Genomic DNA, 14,432 nt, shown 5'->3' with positions numbered 1-14,432 from the left:
AATAAACAAGAAAATTCTACTTTCATTAAGTTGTAAACTGGTCCAAGTGGTGCCAAAGGCAGGAGACCCAGCCATCTGTTACTGAAACCTTTAGTTTATCTCAGCTGCATCAATCTCTGCACAGATAATGTCTACAATTGGATCTATGCTTTCTAAGAATGTGTAGCTTGTTATACCATATCTCTAAAAGGCGAATTTACTGTAAAAAGCACAAAAAAAGATAAAAAATGTCACTTTTTTTACATGTCTGGTGCAGACTCCCAAGTGCTGAATTTCTTTAGAGCCTAAAATATTTGAAATATAGTTTCTAACTGCTAAAAACAAACATATACGCTAAAATTAAGGCATGCTACTTTAGCACTAACTTCAGGTTAAAGGTCAAATATCTAAGTGAGACTTTAGAAAACTATGGAGCAAATGCCAATGATACAAACATCTCTTTCACACTGATCTATTGCTAGGCTAATTAAAACACTAGCTACTAAATCAATGTTCAACAGAACGAGGTTAGAAATTAGCAAAAATATGTCCATAGCAGCAGCATTAGGAACGGCTGCAGTAAATGTACAAATTATTATGATTTACAGACAATAAAGCTAAATAAATAAATGTAGAAGCCTGCAGCAGTGGCAGCTGTAGAAATGAAAAAAGCAGAGTTTTGTAGCAGAATGCTTCCAGCTATACCTTGAAAAGTCCCCAGCAGACCAGAATCCATCATTTGGACGGGGCTGGAGTGAGAGGCCAGGGAGTCAGAGTGAGCCGCCATGGAGACTGAGAGGATGGAGAGGAAGAAAGATGGAGGAGGATGTTAGACATGAAGGCATTAATAATTCAGAACACCAAACAAATACGACAGGAGAGCCGTTCTAGTGGCAAAGGTCACTTTCAGTTCTAATCGATTGTGGTGTTCTGATAACAAAACAGCCGTCCAGAAGGTCCAGATGTTGGGTCAGCAGCAGCCTGGGCTCGTGGCGAAAACTGTTAGAACTTGGGTCCTCAAACCAAACAGGGAATTGCTGATCAGACGACGACTGCTCAGGAGTGAGGAAGGTCCAGCTTTAACCATAAAGGTTTGACTTTAAAATATCTTCTAGGAGAGCAGTAACCAATTAAAAATCAGTGCGGTCTGAATAAGGAAAATCATCAACCAGTAAAGGTACGGAGACATTTCTTTATTATAATCTGTTACTTTAAACAGAATTTAACGCTGAAATAAAATGAGGTGTTTATTAGGGGTGGAAAGGTTCACAAAATCCACGGTTCGGTTCACGGATTCGTGGTCACGGTTTTCGGTTCGGTACATGTTGATTGTTAGCCTGACATGTTGCCTGACATGTTGGTAGGTCACTCTAAATGCAAAGTGGTCCCATACAGCAGACCTATAAAGTGCTGCTGGCGCGTCTTCCAACTCCTGTTCTTTCCCACTCACTATACCCACACAATTCTCCACAACAACTGATTTTTTTCTGCTACACCCGGCTACGCTGCTTCGCTTCTTCTTCTTCTTCTTGTTTACTACTGGTGGTTGGCTTTGGTCGCAGTACCGCCACCTTCTGCTCTGGAGTGTAAACACTTCGCCTATGAGAAAAAAGATGAACCGAACGCAACACACGAACCGAGACAGTCGAACCGAACGGTTCGGACGGTTTTCAAAAACCGTTCCATCCCTAATTTGTTGGTCATTTTAATTCATGCAAGGTGTATGAATAACTTCGGTGCATGATCATATCTGCAGGAAGTAAAGCTAACGGCAGTTCTGGTTGCTTTTCTGAGTGATAAGCGGCCGTAGAAGGAAGAGACGAATTAATTACCATTCAAGGAGTCGTCACCTGGAAAAAAAAAAAAAAAAAAAAAAAAAGTCTAAAAAAATGCTTGTTTATTTCTGGACTCTTTATTCAAACCAGAAAAGCCTACAAACTAACTTTTTGCTCCTCCTCCTGAATTAACATTATTCCTGGAAGGATGCTAACGTTAGCCTGCTCCGCTATCTACACTTCTCTATTCCACCAATCAGGGATTAATCCGTTGTCGCTAAATGCTGCTGATTGTGTAACCTTTGACCTCCTGAGCAAGAGACCAACCATGACAAATGCTAATGTTGCTAACGCTATATCCACATGAACGAGTGTAGCTTCTAGTCAAATCCCTGTGTTTAGGGTTTCCAATGAACTTTATTCACCTAAAGATGAATAAATGTGAATTTAAAGACATTTTTCGAATGATTGAGTAAAACAGCAGTTTAATTTGCCTTTAAATAATAAAAAAGCTGGGATGGGCTAAGCCTGGTCCAAATGGAAGGTACAGCTAAGGCTCTAAAACCTCCTTCATAAAAATTTAGAATGTTTTAAATGTTATTAGATACTAAATGAAGTACAGGAGTTTTCTCCAGTTAAATAGAATATATAGACGTAAGCTTTTCTCCCGGTGCTGTTACCCTCTGCTGGTCAGCTGGCTGAAACAAGGCTCTTTTCACTTACAAATACAAAGAATCCTTCTGCCTGGAAGCATTTCAGAGAGTCGATGAGTGGAAGCGACAGCTACCTTTAAGGTCAAACTACACAAACCAAGCTACAGCATCGCACTTCTAACATTTGTGTAAATATTTCAGTTCATCTTTTGATGAGATGAAACTGAGGATGTCGCTCTTTGATACAGCGTAAAATAGTCAAACAGACGTTAATGTCCAAATTCTTGGCAACCAGAATGAATTTATGTCTAAATGTTCCCAAAGGGTGAATATTTGTTGCAGCCATCATTTTTCAACAGCATAGCTTTGACTCTCTAGACGAGTCTGGTTGATGTGGTTGAACTGGAAAGTGCCTTGAGATGACATGATGTGAATTGGCGCTATAGAAATAAACTGAATTGAATTGAGTCCTCCTTGATGAAACATCATGAAGCTGGAGGATGTTGGAGACACTGTGTTTCTTTACTCTCCATCTAAAAACTACCCAACAAACAGTTAAAAGTCTGGAATCATGTCTCCTTTATCTCCAGTGATCGTCCTGGAGGAATGTTTGGGGTCGCGGTCATAATACTGGGGATATTGAGAGATGATTTATTCAAAATAATGGATGGAAAAATACTTCTGTAAATAAATTATTAATAAAAAGTTTCATCATTAAATTAAAAATATAGTTCCTGGAGGGAAGGGATCGCGCTCTTCTTCATTACGTCACAGGTTGGTATTTTTATTCCTTTAATGGACGCTTACGCAGCCCCAAACATGACACTTCCACCACCATGCTCCACTAGGCGAGGAACTCTGCACTCCTCACCTGGTTGCCGTCACAAGCGCTCTAAACCGTCTTGACCAAATAGATTAATATTGCAAAAATAAAAATTAAAAATGTAAATCCCTTTATTGTCCAACAATGGGGAAATTCTCTCTCTGGATTTAACCCATCATCGCCTTGCAGAGCAGTGGGCTGCCATTGTTAGGCACCCGGGAGGGACCCAGGGTGCAGGCAGTGGGGGTCGAACTGGGTACCTGCAACCTTCTCAGAACACTGTTCTAACCACTAGGCCAACACAACCACACAATTGTTATTATTAATATTTTAATTTCCAATTTCTTTAGTCTTCATGTCTTCAACAAATCGTTGGCAGTTTGCTCTGCATCGCTTCTTTCTTTCATAATCGCCACTTAGACGGACTGAGCACCAACAGGCATCTGATATCAGCTTATTAGCTCCACAAAAACTGCTTCGAAACCAACTATATCCATAGCAGCTGCTAAATATTTCATTTTTTAGCAATTGCTCTGTGGTAAATTTAGTTTTATTGTATTTGTCGTCTGCAAAAACCTCTCAGCAGCCTTTATGATTAGACTCCAAACCAGAAGTGAGCAGCTAAGGTTTTGATTTAACTGCAAATTTTGAAACCTTTTCAAGAATTTCATCCTAAAATAATCAAGTTCCTTCTAAACCTCCAGGTTTCGGTGTTTCAACACGCTTCTCAAATATTTTCCACGCTCCTTAATAATAGGTTGTGAGACTGAGGCCTGCGGCGGGTTTAAAACTACATGACCCCTGAGGCGACCTTCAGACCTGCAGCTCTGATAACGTCCCGCTGAACATCTCCATCACTGAGCAAAACAACAATAAAACTTCATATTTGTCCCTCCCTAAAAGATGAAAACAATCCAAAAAAAAGGACTGAACTTGTGTGAAACCCAAAGCTCCAGCCTGTGCTCGCTCACCTGGGTGTTTTCCTCATTCAGCAGCCATGCAGGTCCCAAACACGCCGGCATTCAGCTGCAGAGCTCCGCCTCGGTCTGTCTGCGCCGCAGCCTCAGCTGGCTCTGAGCCGCCAACGCTGTGAACCCTCACACACACCCAAACACACACACACACACGCCGCCATCACAGTCAGGGAGTCTGGCTTTGGTGCGGTGACGTTTCACCGCCTGTCTGGTTCAGGTCCCGGGTATCCCCCCCCCAGCCACCCCCTCCCCTCCCTCTGCTGTCGCCACCCTTCAGCTCATGTCTGCGAGGTCCGGGCTGAACCGATAGGGCCAGAATGGAATTCGGGAGTCAGAGCGAGAGACAAAAACGACGGCGGAAAGACAGCAGGACGGCGCTCGTCTTTGATCAGGAGTGACAACCAGGAGAATCTGATAAAGGGAAAGGAGGACAGATAGAAAATAGGAAGGAGGTGATGTCGAGGAGCAGAGGAGACGCAGAGGGAGGCACCTTTAGCGACCCCCCCCTCTTCCTCCTAGCAGCGTACACACAGGCTGACGGTGAGGCGAACCGACAGGATGCTACCCACAGTCACAAACGCTTTCATGTATACAACACACAGAGGCCTCCGCCGGCTGCCCTGACCGGACGCACAAACCCGTCCATCAGCAGCATCCCAGACTCATTCCCAGAAACCGATCCCTCATATTTGGCCTCAGCAACGCCAAATATTTCAGGCCTCTAAGAGGTCGATGCAAAGCGACAGGTGAGACGCAGCACAGAGGTACGGAAAGCAAACAAACAAACTTTGCTCTGCTCGTTGCAGGGAAAACAGGCGGAGGTACGTCCCGCCGAGCAGAGGCGCTGTCCGTGGTGCTGAGAGCTATGGGCATCTAAGGCCACTCGCACGACAAACGGAAAGCACAGCAGCTAACAGGGCCTGTCTGTGTGGGTTTGGCCTGAACTGAACCCTGCTGGCTGACTGAGCTTCAGGCAGAGAGAGAAAAACACCACGACCTCTAAACACCAAACTAACAACTATCCGTGTAAAGACACGCAGCTGACATGTCTTCTCATAAACGGCCTTTTCCTGATCTTTTTTAAAACAACTGGCAAAAGTGCATAGAGATTCTTGTTATAGATTCAACTTTAGCTGCAGCAACATCTAAAACACGTCAGTTTATTCATCCATGACTTCCAGCTTCCCTGGGGTGAAAAAAAACGAGACACAGAGGTTCATTTCTGTCGACCGTCGGCCACCAGCCTGCAGGAGGAGCTATAGTTAACTCTCCTCTATGGGGGGGTGTTAAAATAAGACCTCGAACTTTTCAGAAGTCGACTAAAACCGGTTCTTTAATTAATTTGTTAATGATCCCTGAATCCATGTTCCTTTTTCTTTTTCTGTTAAATGATAAAAACAAAAATATACACGTCTGGATTTAAACAATATTAATAAAAATATGGAGTCAAATGTGCTCCATTATTGCATCTGGTACATAAAACATTTTGTAAATGGAAATTTGGGAAAAAACAAAAAGGCAAATCAAAAACCTACCTTTAAAAAAAAAAAGTTTATATATTTTTTTCCTTTTACAGTTTCAACTCCTATTTTTCAAATTTCTCTTTTTAACAAAAACTCTTTTTTTCAATCGATTCTCACAGATCTGCTGCTCTTCACTTCTTGCCTAAAGGGCTGGTTATCCTCCCGCAGCAGTGTGTCGCAGTGAGCTTGTTGCAGATATTTTTGATTTATGCAAAATATTGAAACGTGGTCTGCGCTATGTTTATTCCACGCCACAACGCCAGAGGGCCAATCAGGAACTAGCCGTGGGTCTAGATATGGCCAAGGACATGAGGAAGTGGGGGGAAAGTTTGTGCGACAACGGAGGGACATGAGGGCCAAAAAGAGCGTGAATCCAGGTGGGAAAAGGGTCCCAGTGTTCTCGCGCACCTCGCTCTGCAAGCTGGTCCATTTTCTCCAGTCGTTTTCCAGAATGGTGGTCATACAAACAAAACAAACCGCTAAGGAACCAAACAGGAAATACGCATAGTGTAGAGCGGATGTAGATTTGACCAATCAGAGGCCTCCTGTCTGCGGTCGCCTAAAATTTTGGAAGGGTACACTAGAGTGTCTGCGGACGGGACGGGGGATTTAGAAAAGCCAATTAACATAACAGTCGTGTTTTTGGACTGTGGGAGGAAGCAGGAGTACCCGGAGAGAACCCTTACTTGCTCTGGAAGAACATACAAACTCCATGCAGGAATCAAACCCAGAACCTTTTTGCTCCAGCAGTGCTACCTATTGCTCCACTCTGCAACCCGTTAAAAATATCGATGCTTCAAAATATATTGTTAGACAAAAATTGTATTCAGTTGAAATATTTATTTGACATGGTGTTAATACTAAAGGCAACCGTTTGCATAGTTTTACTGTTAACTTTATATTTCTGTATCATTTTCTTATTTAAATAATAACACCTTAGATAACCTTAATATATATTTTATATTTGGATTACTTTTTTTTCAAATATTCATTGAAACCTAATCCGTAATTCTGTTGATAAATCAAGAGAATTACAGATTGATGAGAAAATCAATCAATTGATGAGAAATCAAGCGTCATCAGATTGAAAACGCTCAGTTTTTCATCTTAATAATAATATTTTTGCCTTTAATTATTTGTCATTTTTTTTACCCCCATGGTATTAAATAAGTACTGGATATTTTTCTAGAGGTTGAACATTTAGTATCATGATGACACCATTTATATCACATAGAAAACATTCCTTATGAGACAAAATCTAAAAATAAAAACCTAAAGAAGTCAAAACCTTCCAAGGTTCTGTGTTTGTTGGGAGTTAATGTTCCCGTTTCGCTCAGAACTGAAAGAATAATTAATGACTGAAATGATCAACAGGTGCAGCCTGACACAGATTTCTGTTTCCTTCTTTTGCTTCTGAGGGTTCATGTATTCAACTGAGTGACCTTTGACCCCTCAGTGTCTCTGCTGGTTGTATTAGATGCTGTTGCTTAGCAACCTAACAACTGAAATATGAACGCAGAGCATGTCTACGGGTCGAACACGCTGAGCTAATGGGAAAACAACCGGATGTACTAAATATAAACCATCGTGATGTCAGAGCTGAGCTCAGAAGCTGTGGCTATGGAGAGAAATCTGTCCCAATATTATTGAAAGCAAAAAAAAGGAAATCTGCAGAAAATGGTCCCATAGATATCTATATAAATGTTAGATCGATGCAAATTGGTGGATCGCCAGACAGCATCACCGTCGGCCATCTTAACACTGGCAGGATCTCTATGGTTTCTCAGTGAAGGTGACTGATCGATGCAAACGCAAATCATCTTATTTAACAGGAAACATGATGGATTTACAGACGTTTTGGTTTCTTACAAACATTATTAACGTGGCTTTAATCCTAAATGCTAGTGTTTCTAAGTGGATGTCCTCATACCCCCCCATGGATCAGTACGCCCATGTTGAAACAGGAAGCCATCTATGCAGAGACATTTGTTCCAATATTGTTAAAAGCAACAACTTTGTTTCGAAAAAGAAAATGTTAAAGACATGCGTTTCAAAAATGGAACTTTAAAAAAAAAAAGCTTCTTAAATGAATAATTTCTGATAGTAATTTTCAAATTCTATAAGAACTCCAATCTACGGAAGAGGATTAGGGCCACTGGAAAAAAAAAAGTTAACGATTTTAAAAATTTATTTAAGTTTAACATGGGAAAAAAGTCCGAATTTTGACGGCTCTGACTTTTATCTCAGAATTCTGACTTTTATCTCAGAATTCTGACTTTTATCTCAGAATTCTGACTTTTATCTCAGAATTCTGACTTTTATCTCAGAATTCTGACTTTAATCTCAGAATTTTGGATCCTAATGTAGATGGGCACCATGAAGGAAGAGATGTGGAGCACTCAGCTTCACTGACAAAGATGTGAGTTGTTTGAGGTGGCCAGTGACACATTGGTGGAAAATGACGGAATTAGGCAACTTTTTACGTGCCCGGGGGTCCCCTCATTAATGGAGGAGCAGAAGGTCATTAAAACAAGAGAGCTAGTCTCTAAAACAGAGATGGATATGGCTTGATGCTAACATGTTTGTTAGCTGTCAGAATTCTGAGATTAAAGTCAGAATTCTGAGATTAAAGTCAGAATTCTGAGAAAGAAAGAAAGTCAAAATTCTGAGATTTAAGTCAGAATTCTGAGATTAAAGTCAGAATTATGAGAAAAAAAGTCAGAATTCTGAAATTAAGTCAGAATTCCGGGATTAAAGTCAAAATTCTGAAATTAAGTCAGAATTCCGAGATTAAAGTCAGAATTATGAGAAAAAAGTCAGAATTCTGAGAAAAAAAGTCAGAATTCTGAAATTAAGTCAGAATTCTGACTTTTTTCCTATGTTAAACTGAAATAAAATTTTAAAATCTGTAAACTTTTTTTTTCCAGTGGCCCTAATCCTCTTCTGTACCAATTATAAACTAAAATACAGAAAGACGTGTTTGATTTTACAGAGTGGAAACCAAGCCGTGTTTGACACCGACCGACCAGAGAAATAAAATGGAGAAGAAGAAAAGGCAAAGTGACAGAACAGGCTCCTTTAGCCCGGCTCAGACAGTGTTAAGTTAGAAAAGTGGTCCTGATGGCCGGTTGTGCAGACAGGAAGCAGACGAGCGAGGCCGGCTGCCAGTCACACTTGGTTAGAGTCAATCTTCTGTGGTGGAGATTCCTCCTCCTTCTACCATGGCATCGGTTTCATTACCAGATGGAGTTACATCTAACAGAGAACGTCTAACGCTTCTGGCTACCAAATGGGAAAATAAACACTAGAAAAAAGTCTGTTTGGTTATTAAAGTTAAACCTTTCAGGAAATACTGCAGCTAATGGAGTCCTAACGCCTGTCTGGCCTCAAACCAGCCCCGTTTTTCAGCCTCTGTAATGCAGGTCTAACATGGTCTCTATTTTACTAAAATCTCTCCAGGTAGGAAGCTTAAATGTCTCTAAAATTAATCACTCGTCATTAAAACGTTTCAACAGAACCAGCTAGTTGGCCGCTAAATAAAACTCTGGATTTAGAAATAATAAAAAACATGATTGTGGAAAAGACCCCCAACAAACCAGCTTATTTTAAGCAGAAAAGGTCAAAGGAAAAGCAGCAGAATATTCTGGAAGGAGCTCATTATTTCTGATGAATCCTATTGATGTAAGAAAAGATTAATTAAGGTTATTGTGGCTAAATGTTATAAACTTCATTCAGTTTTTATTGGGGGCTTTATGGAGAGACTTCTAGAACTAAAATAATTAAATACAAGTCTTGATAATATTACAACCATAACTGTGAAGTGATCCATTATTAGGGCCCTATAATTTCCGCAATAATGGAATCGTGGACGGAATCGCGGAATTGGCAAATTAACGCGGAATCTAGTGTAAGAGCTGAATTTCTACATTTGAAATGAAATTCTGTTTTTGTGTGGGAGAAGAACGTACGTCGGGGGGAAATGCACACCGGGGGACGCAAATCTGGGCGACACAACCCCTCCCGCTCCGTCATATCCGCTAACCCTCCCCCATCAAAACATTGAAAAAAATGGTGAAGCGGCGCTCCACAGCTCCGCTTTCGGCTAAAAAGTTGAGAAACACGACGCTTACATACTTGCTGTATTTTGCCCTGTTTTTTATGCACTTTAATGTACTGTATGGAAAATATGATTCTTTATGAAATACTTTGTAATTCTGAAATTGAGAGGTCCTATTTTATTTTTTACTTGAAAAAGCTAATGGAGCGCTTTTATTTATAACCATTGGTTCATAACCATTAATATGTTGTTAGTACTTAGAGTGCAGCGTTATGTTGCATCATGCAGTAAAAGTACTAAGTAAATGTATTTTTTTTTACCTCAATACATTTAAGGTCATTCCTAAAATGTATTGCATGCAACTACAGCTCAAACTGTATGACGAAACCGCAGGGTTTAAAGTTCACAGTTCTGATGTGACCTTATGACGGCCGACTGAATTTCAATTCCTGATCAGGAGGTGGCTAATGAGAGGCTAATCGTCCCTCGTTACCTCCTGTACACTACAGGATACACGATCAGGCTGAAACTCGGCCCTATTAAAAAATTCTCTCATGACTGGAGAATCGGCCTGAAAAGGGCAAAACATTGTACAGTGTATGTCCGGCTTTAGGTGTGAGTGTGTGCATGAATGGTTGTCTGTCCTGTTTGTCTCTGTGTTGTCCTGCGATGGACTGGCGACCTGTCCAGGGTGGACCCCGCCTCTCACCCATATACAGCTGGAAATAGGAACCATTAGGGATAAACGTGACGGAAAATGAATGAAAAAATTCATTATTATTAGAACAACGTGATACAATGACTGAAATATGCTTTACTGTCACTTTAAACAGTTGTTTATTATCTTCTGATTTGGTTCTGATTTCACATTAGCTTCTGCTAGTGGTGTTAGCTTTTGCTAATATAGTAAACCGTTAGCCGTTCACATTTGTTTGTTTCAACAGCAAAGTTAAACCCAAAACGTCTGGTAATGTTAGCCTTGCTGTGTTTACACTGTAGGTTCTAGTCCAGTTAGTAAGAGCGTCATCTACCCAGCATGCTTTGCAAAGGTTAAGAAATGGTGAACTCTATGAAAAATGTAAAAAAGCATTTATAATTACTCAAGTAATTATGAGTTTTTATGATTCTCTAATAGCAAATTTTAAGTTAATAAGCAAGTTACCACATATTTAGACCGACATGTTCAATGAGTCATGATCCCTTCAAAATAAAACACCTTTTAGGAAAAAAAAAGAACAGGAACTGACCCGTTTTTATCGACACTATAAAAAAACTAACTTTCTGATGCATGTGAAACTCCAGGGTTGATGTCATCACTCAGAGAGACAAAGTGGCCTGGCTATATAAGGCAGAGCGAATAGGTTAACATAGAGTTCAAGCAGGGGTGACGGCTGAGTCGTTCTCCTCAGCCTCGTTCTTCTGCTTCCTCTCATGTGGCTGGTAGCCTCTGGGTCAGTCTCCGTCCTCCAGACGACCCGGCTTCAGCCTCATTCTCTGCTCTACATTTTTACAGCAAAGCAGAAGTGCTGAACCGTACCAGCCGGGTCAGGCTACAGCAAAGCCAGGAGCAAAGAAATGCAAACACACTGCTAGTTTGCTGCACCGTCTAGAAGAGATGAATTCCCTGCACAAAATATGACGCATGTATTTAAACTGGATCAAGGCGCCGTGTAACGCCACTGGAAAACCATTAATGCAGGTTTACAGACTGCTGACCTCACTTTAAGGTCAACAAGAGACATTTCAGTGAAAAAAGTCCAGATGAGCTGGATTCATCCGACCAGCTTCCAATCTTCCATCCCAGAGTCACACTGTGCTTCTTTCTCGTCTTCTAAACTCTGTAATCTGGGATGAGCTGGCAGCCAGGAGTCCTGCAGACGCCCCTCGGCTGACCCTTTCTATTCTGCTTCCTCTGCCTCAGCCGCATTACTTCAAGCTGCAGGAGCGCTGTCTGGGTTTCAGCTGCTGCAGGACGTCCATGGCGGGTCACAGACAGGACAGACTGCTTCCCTCAGCTGCANATATATATATATATATATATATATATATATATATATATATGAAAAAGCTGTAAAAAATCAACAAAAAAGAAACAAATAAGTTAAATTAAAAAATAAGAAGTCTGAAGTCAAAACATGTTTTTAGTTATATGGTTTTTCAAAGGCACATTTTTCTGTTTTTAAATTTACAAAATGTGTTCTTTGCTTGGAAAAATAACGGAACAAAACTCACTCCATACTAACCCAGATGGAGAGATATGCTAGAAGTTTTTAAATGGGCTGCTTAGTGACGCAGTGGGTAACACTGCTGCCTTGCAGCAAGAAAGTTCTGGGTTCGATTCCTGGCCCGGGGTCTTTCTGCACGGATTATTCATGTTCTCCCTGAGCATGCGTGGGTTCTCTCTGGGTACTCCAGCTTCCTCCCACAGTCCAAAAACAAGACTGTGATTTCACATTAGCATCTGCTAGTGGTGTTAGCTTTTGCTAATATAGTAAACCGTTAGCCGTTCACTTTTATTAGTTTTTTTTAACAGTAAAGTAGTTTAAATTTACACCAGTTAAACACAAAATGATTTTTTTTTTTTAAAACAACTCTGGTAATGTTAGCCTTCCTGTTTTACTCTGTCGGTTCTAGTCCTGTTAGTACGTGCATCATCTACCCAGCATGCTTTGCAAAGGTAAAGAAATGGTGAACTCTATGAAAAATGTAAAAAAGCATTTATAATTACTCAAGTAATTATGAGTTTTTATGATTCTCTAATAGCAAATTTTAAGTTAATAAGCAAGTTACCACATATTTAGACCGACATGTTCAATGAGTCATGATCCCTTCAAAATAAAACACCTTTTAGGAAAAAAAAAGAACAGGAACTGACCCGTTTTTATCGACACTATAAAAAAACTAACTTTCTGATGCATGTGAAACTCCAGGGTTGATGTCATCACTCAGAGAGACAAAGTGGCCTGGCTATATAAGGCAGAGCGAATAGGTTAACATAGAGTTCAAGCAGGGGTGACGGCTGAGTCGTTCTCCTCAGCCTCGTTCTTCTGCTTCCTCTCATGTGGCTGGTAGCCTCTGGGTCAGTCTCCGTCCTCCAGACGACCCGGCTTCAGCCTCATTCTCTGCTCTACATTTTTACAGCAAAGCAGAAGTGCTGAACCGTACCAGCCGGGTCAGGCTACAGCAAAGCCAGGAGCAAAGAAATGCAAACACACTGCTAGTTTGCTGCACCGTCTAGAAGAGATGAATTCCCTGCACAAAATATGACGCATGTATTTAAACTGGATCAAGGCGCCGTGTAACGCCACTGGAAAACCATTAATGCAGGTTTACAGACTGCTGACCTCACTTTAAGGTCAACAAGAGACATTTCAGTGAAAAAAGTCCAGATGAGCTGGATTCATCCGACCAGCTTCCAATCTTCCATCCCAGAGTCACACTGTGCTTCTTTCTCGTCTTCTAAACTCTGTAATCTGGGATGAGCTGGCAGCCAGGAGTCCTGCAGACGCCCCTCGGCTGACCCTTTCTATTCTGCTTCCTCTGCCTCAGCCGCATTACTTCAAGCTGCAGGAGCGCTGTCTGGGTTTCAGCTGCTGCAGGACGTCCATGGCGGGTCACAGACAGGACAGACTGCTTCCCTCAGCTGCACACAGATCTAAAGCGCCACGTTGATTCAGCGATGACACCACATTAACAAGGAATATAGCTGATACGTGTTTTTATGCTGCAAAAATGATCTAGAAATAAGTAAAAATTTTCTTAAATTAAGTGTATTCACCCTAAATTTGAGTAGCTAAATGAGCTAGTTTGCTATTGGAATGAGTAATTTTACTCTTAAAATAAGATAATTAGATAATATGCGGTTGAAATAAGACAATGCAATTGTGTTGCAATTGTGAGAGGAGGATGCTGTCCAAACTCACATCCATCATGGACACCACCTCTCACCCCCTGAACCAGACTGTAGAGGAGCTGAGCAGCTCCTTTAGCCAGAGACTTACAGTAGACACCCTGTCTGTAAGAAGGAGCGCTACCACAGGTCATTCATTCCTGCTGCCACCAGACTCTATAATAATGCACTATAACTACAATAACTCCTGTAAAACCACTGTGCAGCTATATTATTGTTTTTTATTTATTGACTGTGCAATATCCTGTGCAATATGCTGAATGTGCAATATTTCTCCACCTGTATATAAGCCAATTTCTTATTTTTTATTTTGTTTTTCATTGTGTGCGATACATGTACACTTGCACCTTAATTCTATTTATCTTGATATACTGTATATATATTGTTTATTCTTAATGAACCTTTTTCCTCCTTGTTTGCACCTTCTTTAACTTCTATGCCAATGTGACGAGTGAATTTCTCCGCTGTGAGATCAATAAAGCTCATCTAATCTAATTTAATTTAACAGTGTAAACATTGTAAGGTTTCAGATAACGTCTGCTTGAGGTTGAGAGGAAGATCCGACCTTAACCTCCTGTTATGCAAAGCGGGTGCCTCCGGACGCATTGCTGACCCCTCACAGGCGTTGATGTTAAGGATTTTTACCACTTGCCTGATGTATGTATGACCTGCATCACTGTACAGAAGGCAGCCATATGATAGCGCTTTGTAGCTTGTTTGTCGTTTTGGTAACTACAT

The 14,432-nt window shown here is 40.9% G+C and overlaps 1 protein-coding gene across 1 annotated transcript in view; it reads right to left on the bottom strand.

Annotated features, from left to right (window-relative positions):
* LOC107086515 (microtubule-associated protein 4-like) overlaps positions 1-14,432 on the bottom strand; it is a 146,490-nt gene that overhangs the window by 64,601 nt on the left and 67,457 nt on the right. Inside the window, exon 4 of the mRNA XM_015377503.1 lies at positions 685-771. Coding sequence (XP_015232989.1) covers positions 685-771 — 87 coding nt within the window. The remainder of the gene's footprint in view (positions 1-684; positions 772-14,432) is intronic.

Source organism: Cyprinodon variegatus, unplaced genomic scaffold (assembly GCF_000732505.1).
Source record: "Cyprinodon variegatus isolate N-32 unplaced genomic scaffold, C_variegatus-1.0 Scaffold155, whole genome shotgun sequence".
NCBI classification, from domain to species: Eukaryota; Metazoa; Chordata; class Actinopteri; order Cyprinodontiformes; family Cyprinodontidae; genus Cyprinodon; species Cyprinodon variegatus.
The sequence above is the reverse complement of the archived record's forward strand: the minus strand, read 5'-3'. Positions and strand labels throughout refer to the sequence as shown.